Below are 14,257 nucleotides of genomic sequence, written 5' to 3'. Positions count from 1 at the left end.
AAAAAAAAAAAAAAAGGAGGAAGGAATGAAAAATGAGGACAAAGAAAAGAAAATAAAATGGTTGTCCTAAATTCAACCAATACAATTATTATATGTAAATGGTCTTAAAATCTCTAATTCAAAGGCAGAGATTGCTGGAGTAGATAAAAGAGCAAACTCCTACTATAGGCTGGCTGCAGGAGACACGCAGGTTGAAAGTAAGTAGATGGAAAAAGGTATAACGTGCAGACAGGAAGTATGAGAAGACTGGTATGGTTATTTTAAAATATCACCTGCTAAAGCTGTTGTCTCCTGTCTGTTCTGTGCCGTTCCAGGTGCGGAGCTGAGCCCCCTTCCTTTGATTTGTCCCCTCCCCCAAACATTTACATCTGGTATTTATTTGTATAGCACACTTTTCTGAAGAATAGGCAAGGTAGAAAAGGTTTGCATTTCAAATACTGCAAATAATTTAAAATGGAATGTAAGCTGTCCTTTTCAAGAGGCCTTCAGTCCCTTTACAGTTTTCCACCTTTCCTTATCACTGGTCAGTGTGGCCTCCTGCCATGTTGTCCTCTGTCCCTGTGCTAGCATCGTACCCTCTCTTCTCTGATATCACCAGGCCCTGCGTTGTGTGTCTTAGGCAGAGAAGGTTAGGTATCTCTTCTGTTTCCTAATGTCTATCTTGCCAAACCAAAACAACTTGTGAAGATATATTCCTCAACAAAGACAGCTACCTACCCAGGAGGAACTCTGGTGCCTACTGTTAAAATAATAATTTCCTCTCTTTCACTACATACGATGGTTATAAGTGTAACTGATAAAATAATTAGCACATTAATTATCTTTTTTAACTCTTCCTTTTTTTTTTCTCTAATAAAGCTATGTCCTTTGGTCAGTGATGTTGATAGATGAGTCTTAATTGACCTTGGCTTCCTGCTGTGAAACAGCAGAGTTGTGAAATGTTGGCATTATTATGACATCTAATCACATTTTCATTTTATTAGGGGCAGGGAGCAAATGACTTATGCTTAAACTAGAATCTCTTGGCTGAAAAGCCAGCTTTTGTAATGAAAATGTAAGGAGAAATACAATTCATGAAGTTGCAAATTATTCCTCCTTAAAATTGGTCTGTGAAAACATGGCTATATGCAAAGTCCTGTGACATTAAGAGACATTAACCAAAGTGAGTGTAAGATTTATATTCTATCTGTTACAGGCAGTATGACAGTCAATAGGAAGAAAGCTTTTGGTATTGAAAAACTACATTAAAATCTGGATTCTGCCATATACTGTGGTAACTTAGACATATTTACCTAACTTTACTGAGCCTCAGTTTCTTTATCTATAAAATGAAGATAATAATGATATAAAACATATCACTGGCTTAGTATGGTGCCTGGTACATAATGAGTGGTCAGTACATGGCAGTAACAAAATTTTAGCAGTATTTATACTTACTATTTTGATGCTTTTTACTGTTAAGTACTTTTCAAATGACTGGTCTCACTTTAAATTTATGTGGGTTCCTAGTGTTGTGAGCAATCCTGTAATATTTCCCTACTCATACACCCCCATTTTCCAAAGCCACTCTATCATTCATATCTTCTCTCTTCTCCAGTTGACACCTTTCCTTCTCTCTCTTAATTCTCAGCTCTGACCTTATTTCTTATTTGACAGAAAACAGAAGGAGCTAGAAGAGAACTTGCCTATCTTTCTACCAACAAATCTGTCAGTCTACCACTTGTGTAACCCTACACTCTGCCTTTCCTCCTGCTCCAGAGGAAAAAGGCCAGTCCTTCCATTTGTGTACAAAATCCCATCCCCTTTTGTGTACTCACCGATTTAGCCGTTACCCCCGTTGCTCTTCAATAATCACATTTACCTTTTATGTTAGATAATTTCCGTCAACATACAAACATGCCGACATAGGTTCTATTAAAAGTAATTCCCCTCACCTTTCCTTCATATTTTCATCAAGCTGATGCTCCATTTTTCTGTTCCCCTTAGAGAAAAGCTCCTTGAAACCATACCCTTATCTCAGCCAGGTTTTCCAGTTAGGTTTTCATTCTTGCTACACGACTGGCGGTGCTCTGGTTGAGGTTTCCTGTTTCCACCCTGTTGCCCCAGTTCCCATTTTACTCTGCTTCAGCTGCATCTGGCTTGTATTGTTTGTTCATTTTTTTACAAGGGGGAGGTAATTAGGTTTCTTCATTGATTTCCGCTTGGAGAAGGTACTGCGGATTGAACCCAGGACCTCTTGGGTGCTGAGCATGCGCTCTACCACTTGAGCCATAGCCTTCCTCCCTCAGCTGCATTTGAACAGACTACCTCAACCTTCCTGAAGTACTTTCTTCACCTTGCTTCTGGAGCATCACGCTTTCCTGGTTCTCCTTCAGCCTCACTGGCCACTCCATAGTTTCTTTTACTGCAACTTCTTTATCTTCCCTGCCTTCTAAATATTGATGAGTCCCAGAGCTCGATTCTTGGACCTCTTTTCTTTTCTCTCTGTTCGATTCCTAGGTTACCTCAGCAAATCTCATTGCTTTGATCATCTTTATAGTGATGACGTCTAAGTTTTATCTTAAGTCTCAGTCTTGTCTGAACTTCCACCTGGGCATACCTCATTTCCTGTGCTTTGTCTGGGTGTCCGATAGTGTCCCAAATGCAATAAAATCCCTCCCTTTCCCCAGCCTTACTTATTTCAGGAAATAGTACTTCTAGTCACCTCTAGTCAACCGGAAATCTTGAAATCTTCTTTGACTCTCTTCTCTCACATCCCACATCCAACCCATGAGCAAATCCTGTCAGCTCTATCTCAGTGTAGACCAGAATCTGAGCATTTCTCATCACCTGTACATGCTCTCACCATGGTCCAAGCCACGACCACCTCCTACCTTGATCTTTCTGCTTCCTCTGTGTGCCCCTACAGTTTTTTCTCTACATAGCAATCAGAGTGATGCTTTTAAATTATTTCCCTGTTTAAATTTTTTTAGTGGTTTTCCATCATAGTTAGAATAAAATCTAAAAATCCTTATTATATTTGGCCCCTGGCAACTGTTCTGACTTTATCTTCTACCACCTTCCATCTCCTCATCTATTCCAGCCACAGCAGGCTCTTCAGTATTCTTTGAGCACGCCAAGCCTTCACACTTGCTGTTCTCTCTGCCCGAAATGTTCTTCACCCTGTTATGCACATGCTTGTTCCTTCATTTCATTCAGTTCTCTACTCAAATGCCAGCTCATCATAGGAACCTTTGTGACCATGCAGTTTGTTACAGCACACTGTTCCCCATGTCCTGCCCTCCCTCAGTTCCTATTCTTTATTTTTCTTTTTCTTTTATAGTGTTTATTACTATGTAACATTTTTATACTTATTATTTTTCTCCCTTTCTAAAAGGTCAGTTACATGAGAGCAAGGATTTTGTTTTTGTTCATTGCTGAATCTCTAGCACCTGGAATATTACCTGTGGCACTCGATGTTTGCTGAATGAATGAATTACCTTTTCTTCCATCAGATACACTGTTGTCTGACTGATATACATTTTAAAAAATCCTTGGAAAAAAGCAGTCTTTAAAAATTGTAGTAAAATACATATAACATAGTTTACCATCTTAACCATTTTTAAGTGTGTAGTTCAGTGACATTAAGCACATCCACGTTGTTCTGCTACCATCACCAGGACCCATCTCCAGAACTCCTTTCATCTCGGTTAACTGAAACTCTGTGGTCGTTAAACAATTCCTATTCCTCTCTTCCCCCCAGTCCCCAGAAAACCACTATTTTACTTTCTGTCTCTATGAGCCATCTTTTAACTAGCCACCAAAAGATACGTTTTGAACATTTGGGGAGTCAAACCACCCTCCAGGTTTCTTTTCATGAGTGCTTTTTGACAGCTGCCCTGGGTTGATTCTGTGCTAGGTACAGCGGGGGCACACACGTGGTGTCCTCTACAGGTCTGCTCTGCTGTAGCTGGGAACTGCCTGTGTCTTACTACAGATAATCATTCGGTATCTTGTTACTATGTTCTGACATTGAAAACAGATATGAGTTTGGTTATGAGTTTTATTTTTAATAGCCATTTTCTGCTTTCCTCTTCTTTTTGTATGATCATTCAAACTGATAGGAGAATATACATTTTTAGGTGAAATTCACATAACATAAAATTAACCATTTTAAAGTGAGAAGTTCAAATTTGACACAACATTGTAAAATGACTGTAACTCAATAAAAAAAGTTAAAAAAATAAAAATAAAGTGAGAAGTTCAGAGGCATTTAGGACATTCACAATGTTGATACAACCTCTACTTCTACCTAGTTTACAAACATTTACATCACTCCAAAAGAAAATCCTATATTCATTAAGCAGTTGCTCCCTGTTCCTTCTTCCCCCAAGCCACTGGCAACCACCAATCTGTGTTCTGTCTCTATGGATTTACCTACTCTGGATATTTCATATAAATGAAATCATACAATATGTGACCACCTGTGTTTGGTTTATTTCACTTAGTGTAATGTTTTTCAGGTTCATCCACATGGTAGCATGTATATCCGAACTTCATTCCTTTTTATGGCTAAATAATATTCCATTGTATGTATATACCACAATTTGTTTATCCGTTCATCTTTGCTGATAGGCATTTGGGCTGTTTCTACCTTTGGCTGTTGTGAATAGTGCTGCTTTGAACATACATGTACATGTATTTGGTTTTTTTTCTGTTTTGTTTATTTGTTTTTAGTGTGTTTTTTAATTGAAATTTTATTGATTTAATTCTAGATTCACATGTAGTTTTAAGAAACAATACAGAGGGCCTGGTTTCCCCAGTAGTCTTTTGTAAAACAGTAGTATAATAACACAACCAGGATATTGATGACATTGATACACTCCACCTGTCTTATTCAGATTTCCCCCATTTTACTTGCACTCATTTGTGTGTGTGTTTGTAGGTTTGTGTAATTTATCATTTCAGTCAAGATACTGAGCAACTCCAACATCATAACAATATCTCCTGTTTCCTTTTAAAACTCCCCCACTACTGTGCCTTTCCAGTTTTCCTAACCCCCAGCAATCATTAATCTGTTCTCCATTTCTAAAATTTGTCTTTTCAAAACATTATATAAATAGAATCATACAGTATGTAACTTTTTGGGATTGGCTTTTTTCACTCAGCATAATTCCCTGTAGATTCATCCAAGTTGTTTTGTGTAGTGACAGTTTGTTCCTTTCTATTGGATTGTTTTAACGATCCCCAGGTGATTTCTCTGACTCATAGACATAGAATACGAACTTGTGGTTGCCAAGGGGGCGGAGGGTGGGAAGGGATAGACGGGATTTCAAAATTGTAGAATAGATAACAAGATTATACTGTATAGCACAGGGAAATACACACAAGATCTTATGGTAGCTCACAGAGAAAAAAATGTGACAATGAATATATATATGTTCATGTATGACTGAATAATTGTGCTCTACACTGGAATTTGACACAACATTGTAAAATGATAATAAATCAATAAAAAATTTAAAAACAAAAGATCCCCAGGTGATTTCTATGTGCAGCAAAGTTTAGAAACCACTGGCTTCATTTATTAGCCATATAGTTTAGAGATTCTTCCAGTCATCTATTTACTTCTCAGGATTAATTAGATGACCTTCTAGTAATTCATTTTAGTTAGTTGAAAAAAAGATACTATATACATATAAGATATGACTGTAATCATTATTATTACTGTTATTTAGATTGTAAGGAAGCCATTTTTAAAGTAAAGTATACCTAACGTAAAATTTACCTTTTTAACCATTTTTAAGTGTGCAGTTCAGTGACATTAAGTACATTCACATTGATACACTACCATCACCACCATCCATCTCCAGAACTTTTTTCATCTTCCCAAACTGAAATTCCATATTCATTGCATCCTTCCCTGCAGCCCCTGGCAACTACCATTCTACTTTCTGTCTCTATGAATTTGACTACTCTAGGTACGTCATATAAGTGGAATCACACAGTATTTGTCCTTTTCTGAGTGACTTATTTCAATTAGCATGATGTCTTGAAAGCTCATTCACGTTGGAGCATGTGTCAGAATTTCCTTCCTTATGGTTGAATAATATTCTATTGTATGTATCTACTACATTTTATTTATCCATTCAACCATCAATGGACACTTGGATTGCTTTCAGCTTTTGGCTATTGTGAATAATGCTGCCATGATCGTGGTTGTACAAGGAGCCAGTTTTAAGTGATGAGCTGATGGTCTGTTCTCCCTCTGTAAGATGCTTATGTGGATAAATTGCTTGGTCTTTATGGATAGGTTTTAGTGTATCTCCCCAGATGAGCCAGTACCTTTCTCTAGTGATTGGTCTTCCTTTTACAAAATATGGCAAAAAAATTAGGTACTGTTCCAGTTGCCCTCTTGATTTTCTCAAAGGTGGTGGTAGAATTATTTTACTGAATCAGTTCTCTTGCCCAGGCTGTTGATCAATCCCTCAGAGGCTGTGTTCTACAAATATAGTAACAAAAATCTCTGTATATCTAGCAGGGAATAAAGGACTCATTAGTTTAGTTTAGTTTAACTCCAAAATACTACTAGGACAAAATTGTAAGCTTAAAAACCAACCTGAAAAAGGCTCTCTGTTCACATTATTTTAGAAGTTGTAAAGTAATGAGATTGAATATAGAAGACGCATTAGGATCCTTTGAGTTCTGCCTGTGTTACTCAGATAGGCCATTTAACTCTATTTCTATGCATGGTCTTAGTGTTTTGTGTTACACGACCTAGTACCTGAGCTGAGAGCTCCCCTTTTGACTTTCCATTCTTAATGAACCACTTTGTCTTTTGACCTCCTTGAAGAGTATACTTTCTTACAGACAATTCAGACAGATGTTTTTACAAGAGAATCAGCTGTGTTAGTAAGTGGACATTTTTCGGAGGCAATCACCTTTGGAAAGGTAGTGATTACTTATTTTAACATTGTATTTCTGACAGTGTAATATTACCCTAACCCTAACCCTGTCTATTTTTATGGCATCGGATAAATGGATTTTCATTTATGTGTCTATTTCACTTTGATCTTTTTGACACTTTTCCTTAGTTTTTCACATACAATAAAAGTCAGTTGAAATGAAAAGAGGCTTAGCCACATCACTAAAAAGGAGAGAAACTTTAAACTTTATTGGTTTCTTTGGGTCAACAACTGGGCTGCATCTGTGTGCGTTAGAAGTACAGGAATGCCCTAAAAATAGAGAATCTAATGAGATAATATAATTTTAGAGCCAAATCTACAGGTGAAGCATAAGCAACTTGTTCTTCTTATCTAGAGACTTGTCCATCGTACTTAGCAGTTTGAGAGACTAAGAGTAAGTCCACAAATCTTTTCTCTTTCTAGATCTTCATCTGCTGGTGGATGTGGCCTGCAAGCAGGAGCACTTTCCGAAGGAGGAAGAATTAAAAGAGTGAGGAATGGATGACAAATGTGACATTGTGCACTGGCTGTAGCTGGAGGCAGACTAGCCTTGCACGTGACACACTGTTGGAATTTTTTTTAGTTCTGTTAAGGAAAAAAAATTATTTTTGTTTTGTTAATTGAGAATTCTGTTGATTGAGAATTGGGAATTTGGTATTTACCACAGCTGTTCAGTTCAGATTATTTACCTTGACAAACTATTAAACATCTAGCAGCCTTTTTTTGTTTTTTTGTTTTTGCTGCCCAGATCCCTTTCAAATGAAAAGTCCTGGCCTTCTGTTACAGTCGAGAAGCATCTAAAAACAGCTGCATCTATGGTACCAGAGAATAATGTGTGTGAGTGTGCTAACTGTCATCTTGCCACTCTCAAACTGTAGTCAGCACGACTCTAGTGGGGAGTTGAGTCTGTTTCAAGTCTCTGCGTGATCCTTTTAGAGAAGATTATGTGAGAAACGAAGGCATGTGAGGTCACCAACATCACAGGTCTAAATGGTCAGGAATTCCAGGGAAGAAACTCTGGGAAAGAGCTAATTTTCTAAGTGATTAACCAGGAAATGCTCTTACTTCCTAACACAGCATTCTGTTTCAAGAGGAGGGCATCCGGACTTGGACCATCCATCACACTTAACAGCCCCTGATTATTTCTTATTGATGGGAGCATTCTTCTATTTTCATATCTTTCTTTTATGTTCATGATACATTATCATAAATGGTAAGAAGATTTTGTTAATATATCACTTATTTAATATATCTCCTAAAGAAAAGTATTTTTAACTTGTTTAATATAATTGTATTTATAAATGCTGCTAGATTTAAAAGTTTTAAAGCTTTTTATTTTTATTAATATTGCAGGATAGAAGGATAAAGGATGCATGTGTAATATTTTTATTTTGAATGGGAAATGTACAATGTGTGAACAAAAACATTAAGAGGTTTAACACAGTGTTTTCTTATTTTAGATTTTTACATTCAGTAAGTATAAATTTTCATCTAAAAAAGATGCTGTGTGCAAATTTTGGGAGAAAATGTTTGGTAGTCATCTAATAGAAGCTATACCTCTGATATTTTTAGTAGTTTATGTATGGCTTAAGCTTCTAAGAGAATTTTGGGTAGTGGGATAGACTGTAACATTCTAATCTTGGTTGTTAGGAGAGGTATCTTGGACGTCCAGTTTCTGTGGTTGATCCCTCACTTGCTCATCCAATGACAGCAAGAATCTTTCTGATTTAAAGTCTTTTAAATTGGCTAGAACTATCTTATTGGATGCTGCTTCAGTTTTCCTAATAAGCTCTGCAGAAGCAAAAGGAAAGCCTAGGAATATGAAACTTGTTAAAAAGGCACTTAGGGATATAAGTACTCTTCCAGCCATTGTGTGTGTGAGAGTTCATTTCTCAGATTGCATTGTGCCTTCCCAATGATGTCAAACTCTGGAAATGTTACAGAGATAGTCTTTTTTTTGTAAAAGGATGAGTTCTGTATTGGTCTGCGGTGACTCAGCTTAGATATGAAAGTAGATTCTGAAAAGTGACCTGTTTGGTCTGTCTGATTAGCCTAGTTGATGTCCATGTGATGGGCATTTATTCATCTTTATGAGCAAGGTTGGAAAGATGAATAGATTATCAAGACTCTTACATCTTTTGGCCAGACTGTGTATTTTGGCAGAGTATGTGAAGAGGAGACCCAATTTCTAAATGAAGGAACTTTGCCTTTTCTCTGTAATGTTGAAAAGCTGATATACTGTGTAGGTGATATTCCTTCCCTGAAATATACCTTTCTTGGCTTTGTATATGTTGGAAGGGAATTATCTTTTGAGGAACATGTATCAAGCAGGAACCTTGGCATGGATTTGGTGTCAGTTGTTTTAAGGCTTAATTAATGAAATGCCTTTATCAGCTTTCCAAACTTTTTTTATGTATGAATGCAGCAGACCAAGGAGCTGGATCTCCTGCTACCTGTCAACTAAAGCTGTCATTACTGACTCGGGCAAAGTGGTAAAAAATAAAATAAAATCTCTGCGTGAATTAGCCAGTAGGTTCTGACACATGCTAACAAGGTTCCTGACTAGCACCTCAGTATTTCAGCACCTTAAGCACAATAAATTTCAATCAGTCAACAATAAAGTGAGTATTTCAACTAGACTTGTTGTCTTGCCTGCTTTCACTGTTTGGTTGGTGATCAACAGAAACCTCAGTCATCGTGACTACTAATCGTCATAGTAAACTTCAAAAGAGAATCTATTTTTCAAAGAATCTGACTTTAAAAAAATGTCCTGAGTTTTTTTCATTTACACTTGAATAGAGAATGAATCTTTAAAATGCCATTAAGGATAAGGACAATTCTTGGACATGTTTATATAAGCCTAGTTTTTTGGAAAAGGATCAAGGTCTTCAGTAACTTTAGTGAAGGTAGATCCTGAAGGGTGATCCGTCTCACGTGTAAGATTAGGTAGTCGATGTCAGTGAGAGGGGCTTTTCATTACCATGGTGATGGCATGTTTATGACACCTCTGTAGAAGCTGTGGTCTATCAACCCCTGATGGTTAACTCCAAAACTTTGAAGCCAGAGAATAATTTCTCTTGTTTATCAATTCTGGTGACTTTGCTTGTCAACACTGTGTAAATAAATACAATGTATCAGTGAACTAAACTATATAGAGCTATTTGGTTTGATCCTGAGTAGCTCAGAGTTCCCACGCTCATGATATATATTATCATCATTCTCAGATCTTAGAGTTTCCTCAAGAGCGGGCACCCACAGCTATGTTTTCTTTCTTTCAACTAAGTTTCTGTATTAACTCTTAAGTTTGGGTGTCTTAATTCCTTTGCAAGTTTCAAGCAGCAGTAGGGGAGGCAAAGTTAATTAGTAGGTTACTTTTTGTTTAGTTTAACTTTAAAGATATTTTTACATATATCAGATATATGTAATATATATTTTGCATTATTTATGTTGTACTGTTACATGGCATACATAAAATAAAAATATAAAATCATGGGCAGACTTTAAAAAATTCTCTCCTGGAGAATTAGATCTACTCATTCTTTAGGAAGGGAGCTATAAAAGGGCTGTATACTTGCATTATGTTTTTAAGGTCCAACCAGTAAAGAAAAAGTCCTAAGTTAAGAATTTTAGAATTTATCTCTCTGTCCTAGATGTTATTAGGTCTGAAATAACCAAAACTATCCCCATAAACCCTCTTCTGGGTTTAGAAAAAATTCTCCAGGTGAATAGGTCACTCGTACGTTTTGCTTTCAGAGCGATTATGTCATTTAGTCTTTGCAAGAAAACTATAATGCAATTATTATTCTCCACATTTTACAGGTGATCAATTTGTACAATTCTTTTGCACAAATTAAAAATTGTTTTAAATGTTATATTACGTGCTTTTTACCACAATAAGGACGTAAGTCTTAACCATTTTTAAGTGTAGTGTTAACCATATTCACATTGTTGTTCATTTGTACAATTTGGAAAGATTATTGGCAGCAGGTCAAAAATAAAATATTTGACCACAGTCAACTATAATCTGGTAAATTTGAAAATTCAAATTTTAGGAACATACATTAGAAACTTTTATTTCTAATGACAAGTTTACTAGAAGGGTTGTAGTTCATGAATGTGGTAATTAGCCAAAAATCAGTTTTTTTTTTGCCCACATTCTTCTTATTAAGCATATATATTTTACCCTTTTGTTTGCATTTATGACATAGACTTACTTGCAGCCTTACATTGAAAGCCCAGGTCCGATCCATAGTATTATTTCACCTCCCAAGGATGTGAGAAGAAAATAACAGATTCCAGACCTCTGACATCACCTAATCTAAAAGCTTCATACAGGCACAGTTTAGAAGAGAGCTACTGAATTTAAATTTGTAAAGACTGAAGAAAAACTGTGCGTAAAATGGACAGGAGTTCTTGCCAGAGTGGCAGACATAAAACAGCAATAAATCAGTAAGAACTACAGCACAGGATCCCTTTATTCTGGCTTTGTGCCTTTTACAGACACTAAAACCCGGAAAGAGCAGAAATCCCTTTGAACTTATATTTGCAAAGCCTCGGGGCCATTTTTTTTAATCTTCTGGGTTTCCTTTATTTTTCTCTCTTGATTTCCTCATACCACCATCTATGTCTCTTGAGTGCAGAATCTGCTTAGATGTCTGTCTGAGTGGCCTCGATTTGCATGTGGAAGCTTGCTTACCCAGGGAAAGGTATTGAGGATTGCATTGACTGCAGTTTGCTTGTGGCTCAACAGAGGGAGTAGAGGAGCTGAGACAAGAGAGCCCAGGGACGTGTCTGGTGGAGTTAAGTGTGCGCGCACCGTTCCCTAGCCAGCCGGGAGGAGGAGGGGCGGGGTGGGGGTGGCTGCCTCCAGCTGCTCCACCCTCACTTTGTGTCAGCAGGTAGAGAGCGTGATTGCTGTCCCAGGGGAGGGAGTCAGAGCTAGAACACCAATTACAAACCACAGGCTTCCTCCTCTAGGGAGCTGATCCAGAATTGTCTTTCTGGAAGGGAAGCACTCGAATCCTTCCGAACTTTCCAAGTCTATCCATGATTCAGAGATATTGCCTTCTCCCTCTGGGATTTTCTCTGTTCCTGGTAGTGAACTGTTTGCTGATGTATTTGCTACTTTGCGTCTTTTCTCTTTCAGGATTTGATCATTTTTATACGCTGTTCGGGGAGAAAAAGGACTTTTGTTAGAAAGGAGATTTCAGAAATGGTTTTGGATCCTCTATAAGTGTTTTTAGAGTTCTTGGGGACAGTAGCTCTAACCTTGGAGTAAGTTTCTGCCTTTGACCTGCATGGATTATTTTTTCAGGCTGCGGAATTTCTCGGCACCTACCTGCAGTGTGGGGCACTTGGTTTGGTTGCAGAGTAAGAAGGTGGAAGAATGAGCTGTACTTGGTTAAGCAGTTGAAACCTTTTTTTGAGCAGGATCTATAAAAGCATAATTGAATTTGTTTCACCCCCGTGGATTCCAGTGGGCCCGACAGCGCAACAGGTTTGCAGATTTCTTTTGAAATTCTTTTTTTTTTTCTCCCTCTGCCTCAGCAAAAGAAAAGAATCTATATAACAGGTTCATGTTCAGTTGCTTGGCTTTTCAGCACTTATTCTGAAGACTTAATAAGATTTTTTAACTTGACCTCTGAACACAGTGGGCTTTGTGGTTGAAGTGCATTTATATTTACTGAAGGGTGCACATTTTGAAATCTTAGAATAAGATTTTGTTTGTACAAAGACCCAAATTCTCAAGTGTGCCTAGAAATAGCACAGATCTCCTCTACTCAGGTTTATTTTTCCTTTTTCAGGGCATTCTCGGTAGAGCCTTTAGACTAATCACCTCCCCACTCCCTCTGTCTTTTATTCCCCACCTCCTCAAGGAATTTGAAAACTTGTTAGGAATAGCCCTTTGTTTTACTTATAAACCTAGAAAATTACAGATTATAAAATCTGGATAATAAAGTAGTTTCCAAAAGCATCTCATGGGAAATCAAAGTGCTTGGCATTCTCAAGCAAGAGAATAAAAGCTGGAATCTCTAAGAGAAAAGGAAAATAAAGGCAGAAATATGAATTTCAATTGGGAAAAATAATTGGAAAGTGAACCTTTTCTAAATATTATTCTAATTATGAAAATTGGAAAAGGTTGTAATGCTCAGGTTTATCCTGGGAATACATGAAGACATAAATTAGGACCTAATATAGGCAAATTTAGGTAAAACATTAAAAAATCATAGTATATTTAAGTTCATGAAAAGTGTTAAAAGTTCAGTGGGCCTAGAACTCTGGCTACTCTGAAATACAGTTTAATGTTGAAACTTTTATGAATGCATGTTGTAGCATCTCTGGGACATCTCTCAAGGTGTGGCCTGAAACAGTGTTCCCCTCTCCTTCCCCATTAAAAAAAAAAATTCTGTGATTTTTAGTCTTTTACCATTGACAAATTTTGAGGCGTAAAAGGGCCATCTCTTCATTTTCTGAGCTGGAGTTTTTCACTCTCACCTTTGATGAATGGCCTTAGTCGTTTACTTTGCCTTGTTTTGTTCATTAACATTGGGTTAGGGGCTCGAGAACTTGATGCATATGGAAGACCAGCACCAAGCGATCTGACATAATAAAAATTCAGGATGTGACATTCAACCTCAAGCAAAGTTGGAAATTCCAAAGAGAAGTGGCGATAACTTTACTAATCATAGTGAAGATGGGAGAAAATGACATACCTGAAACAGAAGTAGGCTGAGAACGCCTCCTTCCCTGCCAGACCAGGAATGCCACCTGTTCTTGGGAATATACTTTAGAGAAAGGAAGGGCCAAAACTACGACTCGGCTTTCTGAAACCGAAGCATAAATTTCTTTTCCTCCGTTTGTCTGGATCTGAGAAGCTGCGTTCGGTATTAGCTAGCGGAAGCAGTATGTATGGCCGAAGTGCGTTGCTGCAGCTGGTAGCATGAGTGGTGGCCACCAGCTACAGCTGGCTGCCCTCTGGCCCTGGCTGCTGATGGCTACCCTGCAGGCAGGCTTTGGACGCACAGGACTGGTACTGGCAGCAGCGGTGGAGTCTGAAAGATCAGCCGAGCAGAAAGCTATTATCAGAGTGATCCCCTTGAAAATGGACCCCACAGGAAAACTGAATCTCACTTTGGAAGGTGTATTTGCTGGTGTTGCTGAAATAACTCCAGCAGAAGGAAAACTAATGCAGGTAAGGATAACTTTGATTATTTTTCACTTTCCATCTGTTTGAAATACGCCTTTCTTCTTTTTGTTTCCCAAACCAAGTTCCATACAAGGCTTCAGCTGCTTAGCTTTCTATTTGTTTCATC

At 37.6% G+C, this 14,257-nt stretch overlaps 2 protein-coding genes across 2 annotated transcripts in view; both read left to right on the top strand.

Moving 5' to 3' along the window:
* Positions 1 to 7,758, top strand: part of HSF5 (heat shock transcription factor 5) — a 28,852-nt gene extending 21,094 nt beyond the window's left edge. The window contains exon 6 of the mRNA XM_010990524.3: positions 7,368 to 7,758. Coding sequence (XP_010988826.3) covers positions 7,368 to 7,438 — 71 coding nt within the window. The 3' untranslated portion in view covers positions 7,439 to 7,758. The remainder of the gene's footprint in view (positions 1 to 7,367) is intronic.
* Positions 7,759 to 12,089: 4,331 nt separating this feature from the next.
* RNF43 (ring finger protein 43) overlaps positions 12,090 to 14,257 on the top strand; it is a 58,990-nt gene continuing 56,822 nt past the window's right edge. Inside the window, exon 1 of the mRNA XM_010990402.3 lies at positions 12,090 to 14,136. Within this exon, the coding sequence (XP_010988704.2) occupies positions 13,885 to 14,136 (252 nt within the window). The 5' untranslated portion in view covers positions 12,090 to 13,884. The remainder of the gene's footprint in view (positions 14,137 to 14,257) is intronic.

The sequence above is a fragment of the Camelus dromedarius genome, chromosome 16 (genome assembly GCF_036321535.1).
Source record: "Camelus dromedarius isolate mCamDro1 chromosome 16, mCamDro1.pat, whole genome shotgun sequence".
In the NCBI taxonomy this organism is placed as follows: domain Eukaryota; kingdom Metazoa; phylum Chordata; class Mammalia; order Artiodactyla; family Camelidae; genus Camelus; species Camelus dromedarius.
The sequence above is the reverse complement of the archived record's forward strand: the minus strand, read 5'-3'. Positions and strand labels throughout refer to the sequence as shown.